General features: G+C 42.4%; 1 protein-coding gene across 3 annotated transcripts in view; it reads right to left on the bottom strand.

Moving 5' to 3' along the window:
• Nucleotides 1-2,933: 2,933 nt before the first annotated feature.
• The window catches only part of LOC113240765 (neuroligin-4, X-linked), a 299,732-nt gene continuing 294,653 nt past the window's right edge, over nucleotides 2,934-8,012 (bottom strand). For all 3 annotated transcript variants that reach the window (XM_057315707.1, XM_044391884.3, XM_048213642.2), the window contains one exon: nucleotides 2,934-6,585. In XM_057315707.1, the coding sequence (XP_057171690.1) occupies nucleotides 5,736-6,585 (850 nt within the window). In that variant the 3' untranslated portion in view covers nucleotides 2,934-5,735. The remainder of the gene's footprint in view (nucleotides 6,586-8,012) is intronic.

Genomic DNA, 8,012 nt, shown 5'->3' with positions numbered 1-8,012 from the left:
TAACCCACTATCTGCTTTTATTCCAGTTTCTTTGCGGATGACACGTCTTGACCTGCTCTACTCCTCTCCCTTCCCGCCTGAAAGTTATCAACCTGCAAATAGCCTGAGAGCCACCGACCCAGAACAAATTCTTGCTCCCTGCAGACCCACCAACGAACCGCTCAGGATAAGCGCACATGCTTGTCCATGCCAGGAGGGGTCCTCACCCAGATGGCTCACCCTTCTTGCCTTTGCTGCAAGTGACCCGCTCAGTCTGGACGACAAACGTGCCGCGGGTCATCTCTGACCACTGTGCTTTATCGGTTCTGCAACACACAGGTGTAAAACGGCTCTTGGTCCTGTCCCTGTCCTCACCACCCCCGAGAAGATGCTCCTCATTGCCCTGGCTTCCCACTGAGCACTCACTACCCCCACCCCCCGCCAGGGGGAACTCCTGATTGTGACCATCCCGGCTACTGCGGGAGAGAGCGCTCTGGTAGCTGGGGGATCGTTGGGAAGCAGCAAGATGTCCATCACTTTGAGAGTGCTGGGCAGAAGTGGGGAGACCCCAGCCCGCATAGCATCCCCTGCTGAAGCAGCATCAGCACCCTAGCCCAACATCCAGCACATTCCCTGGAACGGCGGGTGGTGGGGAGATGCTGTTAAATAGGACACATAGGTTCACACCCTGTCTGGGCAATCTTTCACTGCCTCCTGCTTGGATGCAGGACCATGTGCAAACTGCACGTCTTGTGACTTGGGCATTTTAGGAGCTCGATGCTGTTGCCCACACCTTTCCCAGAGACCACCTTGTATTTTCCAGCTCTGACCACAAAGCTATGGTTCCCCAAACGTCCCGTCTTCTCAGTTCGAAGGTGTACAGCTGACCTCCCCGAGCTCTCAGCACCACTTTTAAGTCCCATGGACTCCCCCCTCTATTTGGAGACACGGGATCTGGGGGTGCTTCCCAGGGAAGGCTCGGCACTCCTGGCAGATGGGGTTAAGGGGCTGTCTAGACTCCTCCTGCAACGGTAGGTACCAACTCCAAAGCCTACTGCCCTCCATCCCTGTACTTCCCCGTCCTCCAAGCCCAGTTCTAGGGTGGAAAGAGGGTGTCCTTTCATTTCTAATGCCAACCCCAGCACGATGGGGCGATGGACATGCTGCCTAAAGGTTTGCTGGGTGAATAAACGGGTGAGTGAATCAGTCGAACGAGGGAATGCACACATTTTTACCACTTTCCAAGTTGGAATGGTCAGGAATGCATACAATGCTGGGAAAAAACAGTGACTTTCCTCTACCTAACATTTACTAAAGATTCAATTTTATTTTGCTTGAATTTTTTTCAATTTTGAATTCATGAAAATGGCATTTCCATTAAATATATATTTATATTATATATACATATATGTATGTTTGAAAATATATATTCACATGTATAATACATGTAATATATACATATATGCTATACATGAAATATGTATATAACTATATAAGATATGTAAATATATAAAAATAAATGCTTTTTATATATTTACATAAAATATGTAATATTTTATATATTTACGTAAAATATATTTCTATAATATATAATATATAATGTAAATATATAAAATAACTATTATATAATCTGTAATTCATATAATTTATTTATATATTTATTTAAATTATATATCATGGATTATAATATACAGTATATATTATGGATAATATATTATAATATATACTATATTATATATATAAACTATATATATTTATATAAACTATATACATTAAACTATATATATAAACTATATGTATTATACTAGTATATATTATGGACTATAATATATACTATATATTATATAAACTATATACATTACAGATTATATATGGTATATATTTTATGTGTATATTAAATATATATTATAATGGATATTAAATATATTTATATAGAATATATAAATTTGTTTCCCGTACTTTAATAAAATTACTATATATTTTACTTTACATAATTATAAATTATATCATAAATAATATAATCACTATTTTCATATTTTATATAAAATATACTTATATATTCTTATTTATATATTATAATACATATAATATGAAGTATTTTATTCAATTATTAATGTCATTAATAATGAAATATATTATTAAAATATTATTACTATATATACATAACATATAATCTATATATCCCGTTGGCCTCCCACTCAGCAAATGACCTGAATCAATATGTAAAACTATTCAGAGTTCAAGTGCAGCAAACAGTCACAGCATTTGCTGGGGCTCTTTATATGACAATTGGCTAATTGGTCATGCGACGCATGCACGTGGGGTAGAAATTCCTGCTGTCTTTTTGGTGGAGTCTGGACTTGGAAGCATGCTCTCTCTCTCTGAACCTAGGCTCTGCTACCCACCAGCTAAAAGTGTCTGACTCTCAATTTCCTCCACTTCAAAAAAGGGGTCACACAGGTGCCTTCCCTGGGGGCTCTCGCGAACGGTCAAGTGGATAGGAGATGGCCAGATGCACTGTGAGGACTTGGCAAATTTGCTCTCCCTGGCATGGTGGCAGTTTTCTGCCTCTTGACATTTGCTCAGAATTTCTGTCCCTTGCAGATTTACTCCATGAAGGCTATTTGAAAGCTGTAGGGCATGATTACGTCGATATCAAACCCAGCACCGGGAGAACGGACGGGCAGTAGGAGAAGTCATAGATCCCAGCATCGCATTTCAGAAACATTCAGGAAACATCAGAGGCATCATCCATGGTTTCCTTCATCCCTCACCAGTAGAGTGGGTCCATTTTTACCTGATGGACCACTGAGCTCTTAAAATGAAAACGGCGGTCGGAGGGCGGAAAAGAAAAAGTCAATAAAACAGACCACCTACAACAAAAGAACGGACGCTTAATTATTTGCACAAAGCATTAGAAAATACTGTGATATTTTATTATTAAAAATGCTGCTGAAAAGTTTATACATATGTGTCCAGCCATATATATCTTCTATCATTACTTAAGGCAAAATCAAAAACAAAATTGCAAAATAATAACTCAAGAAACCATTAAACCCTGCGTGCCTGTGAAGGTCAAGAATAAAAGCCTAGGAAAGTTTTTTGTTTTTGTGGGTTTTTTTTTTTTTTTTTTTGGTTTTTTACTTATTTTTTTCTCATTTTTTTTCTCTTTTTTCACTTTTTTATAGATAGCAAGTATATTTTATTCTCATAGAACTCTATGAAGATTCTATAACTTCTTTCCATGTAGAAATAAGATATCCTTTAAGATGTATTAAATTTCTTTTGATCATATCCTCTGTAAAAGCTAAAGTTATTCACTTAACAAGAACTCTTTTTTTTTTCCTTATCCAAATGTCACAAGCCTGACACATTAGTGTGCATATTGCTAGCAGAAGACAATTGGAAATACTAAACAAATATTGGAATTCACATTACAAACATACCAGACCCACACCAATGCCAGGCATCACTTCCCGTGGAGATGTATGGACAGCCTAAGTCGCCGTAGCCCAGCTGGGGGAAATACAGAGCTTGCAGAAATGACCTGACGATCGCTTTAGAAAGTGATGAACTGGGGGACAAAACTCGTATCCGTGACCCCTCGAGCTGCAGGGAAGGAGTGTGGCTTCGCCATGTGCAAAGGAGGGATTGAAACAGTTCGCAGATGTATATACAGAGAACCCCTCCCAAATGTAACCCCAGATAAACGACAGAATTGATTGTGTTGACTTGTGCGCATTTCTAAGGACTGTCTTTTTCTAGAGGGCGTTTTCGAACACGTTGACATAGATCGCTACAGTGTTCGTGTATGGGTTCAGTTTGCAAAGGTAGTTCCAAGGGGCAAAAGGACGTTGGACTGCTCTTTCTGGAGAATCCCCAACTCAGCAATGACTTTTAAGCCTGGGTTTGCAAAATAACCACAGTCAAGCCCAGAGACAGTATTTTCAGGTATCTTTGGCTACTATTTCCTGATGTTGCAATAATTCTTGAAAGACAAAATACAAAGTAACCACGGCTATCTTTTCTTTCCACCTTATGACACTCAAAATTATTCCTTCGGGAGAATTAAAAGGACAATGGGAACATGGGAAGGTGTTGGAGGGCACATCTCCGGTCCCCAGTTTGCTTGCCGATTTAAAAATGGGTGAGTCATTTGCATATCTTACCTTGACGGTGAAAGCTATCCTAACTTCCCGGAAAACCCACGCAAAGCACTTTTCACGTTCTGTCCTTTCCTGTAGGTTTGTTTTCTGTCTGCAGTGCTCATGGATCAGGGACTGATACATAGGTCCACGGAAGGCAGGACTTTCAGACAAGCGTATGTTTTGTCCAATAAATGATAGAAAGAATAAAAAATCTTGCTTACTGATAAATAAGGGACTTACTGCTTAAACCGAAAAAAAAAAAAAAAGGGAAAGACACATGCCCTCGCTTCAATCTGATTAGCTAAACGGAGGAGGTAGCTTAACCAGCGTTAAGCCTTCCACAGCTGCACTGCGGGAACACTGAGCCGTATTTACTTGGCAGGGCATGGCCCCACCAAAGGCAAGCTTTCTTCCCTTTTTTGGCAGGACCCTGGAGTGGGAAGCAAATCTCCCTCAACATATTCAAAGAACCACAACGACAGACCAAGATCTGTGTTTTGTGTCTCCTGCCGTGGCTCTGTGGGTGTGTGTTTCTAATTCGGCAAGCTCTCCATGGACCCCACGCTGGGGGTCCGTCCTGGCGTTGCAACTCCGTGAAGGCTAACACACAAAAATAAAAAAGTTTTCTGAAACCACGGTCTCCTAGGAATGCCGTTGCATGCATTTGTGCAACCCGCGAAGGGGGGATAGCCCCACGGCACAGACAGTCTGGGTCCGCTGAGTGACACCACATTCTCCTACAAATGAAATGCGTTAGAAAGCCCCGTGTCTCTGCTGACCACAAGTAATTAAGAAGAAAATCCTCCTGTGTCCGGGAGGAAACAGAGGTGAATGACTAATGTATATATATATTTATATACATACAGACCACAATGAAAAGCACAATCTTGGTAAAGGCTCTTTCAAACTGAAAACACCAATAAAAGCTTTTTTGTTGGTTTTTTTTCTCTGTGTGTGTTTTTGTTTAAACTCACAGCTATATACATTTTTTTTGTTTTTGTTTTTTTACAAAGTTTCTTAAATATAGTTCAGGCTGGCAAAACATCTCTTTGCACAGAACTATATGTATGTTCCTACATAGTCTGCTCTTGGAATAATACAATTCTACGTTTCCTCCTCTCCGTATGCTGGGTAAAAGCCCACAGACTCTTTCTTTCCTTCCGTAGAGCCATCCGTTGTATGGCACATAAAGAACTTTTTTTGTTGGGTTTTGTTTTTCAATTGTAATTTAAAAAAAATTTTTTTAAGTGTCCCTGGCTGAGTTCCCAAAGGGTCAGCTTTCAGTGTTGCGTTGGAAACATCCAGGTCCGTGAGACGGCGATGTCCTAGTCACGCTAAACGTTCGTTGGAGAGATGGGGAGGGTGAAGCAGGGATGTAACAGCAATGGATACTTTTTCACATTTCATAGGGTCAGAAGTTGATCTCGTAATACTAGGAAATGCCAACGGGATGGGTCCACAGGGACACGATGGCGGCCCTGTCACTGTTCTCCTGTTTCTGTCCTAAGTCAGTGGGATGACAGACATTCCTTGCGCGGGGATGTTGTTTCTCTCTTTCTCCCTGTCTCCGGCGGGGAGGAGCCGAGGGAGGGCAAGGGAACCGCAAAGCTATACTCTAGTGGTCGAGTGTCCATGGGGGAGATTGGTGCTGTTTTGTCCTCCGCTGAAGGTGTTGAACGTATGCAAAGGTTGCATCCCCGTCAGTGTGTTTGGAATCATGGTGATGGTGTTTGGTGTCATGAGTGGGATGTCATCTGGAGACCGGCGCAGCGTCAGGGTGTAGTCTGGGGGACAGGTGAGCCTCAGCGTGTCGTGTGCCTGCAGTGACTCGCACTCGTGGTCGTGTTCGAGCTGCTTCATCTGCAGCGACATGATCTCTTCGTTCTGAATGTGAGCAATGTCATTGGTCGTGTTTCTCTGGGGACTGGGGCGCCTGTGCGTTTCGTGGCGTCTCTTGTCCTTCTTGTAGTACAGAGCCGCAAAGGCCAAAATGTTGAGGAAGAGCAGGGAGGCCCCCACGGCGATGGTGACGCTCAGTTCGGTGGAGTAATCCCGTTTGGTTTCGATGAGGACGGTTGTGTCCTCGGGCCCTGTCTTATGAGGGTCCTTGGAGTGTTTGGGGTTGTTAGCGGGAGTGATGGCTGGGCGTTTGGTGGTGGGCCATATCTTGGCGGGAGACCGCCGGGTTCCATAGGGAAAGGAGGTCATGTCAGGAGGAGGGACCTTTGTGGTCGTTGAGACATACTGGAAGATCTCATTCAGGTTGTGAAGGTGGGGAACCAGTTCCAGCCAGAAAGCAACCTTGGTCGCTCGGTAGTGATCCCTCACTCTGGGCTTTAGGCCAATATGCAGATAGAGCTGGTCTTTGGGGTTATACTTGGACCAGGCCACCTCCTCAAAGCGATTGGGTTTTGTATGAATGAACTTGGTATCCTGAGGAACAGGCTGATTTGGGTCACTGGGGACAGAAGGGAGAAAAAAAAGAGAAAGAAGGTCACACTCTTCGACACGGGACACGTAAATCTCTTCATCAAATAAAACAGGGAATCACAACCAGTGAATCACACATGTTTATTGATGAGAACCAAGTACCCAAGGAGCAACAGACACATTCTGCTGGAATCCAAACACGGCTACCATTTTGCCTTTTCATTAACACCCCCTCTTCCCTTTATTTTAAACATAATTCCTGATGGCAGGGTCATGGCATTTCCATAACATTTGTACTATTTTTTGAATGCATCAAATGCTCTTCAACAAGGAAAAACTGAGAAAAAAAATGGGTGTAGGACGTTTTTCAGTATTTCAAGTTTAGCTACTTTGGAGCCATAAATCTCAACCAAAGGTGTTTTGCCTGCACAGGGACATTTGGCAATGTGCGGAGACATTTTTGGTTCTCATGCATGGAGGGTCGTGCCAGGAATGGGTGGAGGGCTTGGGGGCAGCGTTCAACATTCTCCAGAGCACAAGAGAGCCCACCACACAAAGAAGTCTCTTGTCACAAATGTCAATAGTATTGAGGTTGAGAAATCCTAACTTAGAGGCTGTTGTTCGAAAAGCAGACATTCTCTTTCTTGCTCAAGAGTGGCGTCTGAGGTGGGCGAATACAGATTGCAGCTTTAATAACTAAAATGTGTGTTAAAAATCAAATAAAAACAGGCCTTGTCATTGCAAAATGTGAGTAAACAGTAATATGCATCATGTGTTTGCTCTCTATTTGAAAGAGGGATACTTATGTACTTGAAAACCTTTTGAAGACTGAACCACGTAAAGATCAAAGAACTTTCCATTAATTCTAAGAATTTTGATAAGATCACACTTTCAAATATAGCGAAGTTCACATGTTTAGAAGAAGTAACACTCAGTGCCAGAAATTGAGGGGTTTTGTAGATGTTAAGTGCGCCCGGCCAACTTTGAACCCGAGAATTGCCTTGTTATCCACAGAAGCGAGCAGAGGAAGAAAGAGAATCATCAAAAGTAAAGGATAATCCACAACATGGTACTTTAAATGTTTTTGCCACCAACTTTTTAAATCTTACAACCAACCTCCCCAAAATATCCTATTCTCATCTCTTCCGTTTATTTTTAGGGTTGGTAAAGTGAAGTATACTTCATCTTTATGTTTATTTGTTTGGAAAATTTTGAGGTCAGGCGAAGTAAAATGTCATCTGTTAAACAGCATTGAGCATTCAGACATCACGTATGGGCCGGAACAAGGTGGGACCTGCACACCCACGTCGATCGCCCTGGGTGTTCGAACTTCTACCCGGCACGCTACAACTTCTTGGCAGCATTTACAAAGCTACCTGCAGCCACTCTCCGTCAGCTCACACACCAGAAGACTGGGGGACCAGAAGGTCCTCCCTGAAGATCCCAAGTCCACAC

The sequence above is a fragment of the Ursus arctos genome, chromosome Y (assembly GCF_023065955.2).
Source record: "Ursus arctos isolate Adak ecotype North America chromosome Y, UrsArc2.0, whole genome shotgun sequence".
NCBI classification, from domain to species: domain Eukaryota; kingdom Metazoa; phylum Chordata; class Mammalia; order Carnivora; family Ursidae; genus Ursus; species Ursus arctos.
This window is presented reverse-complemented; position numbering and strand designations above follow the sequence as displayed.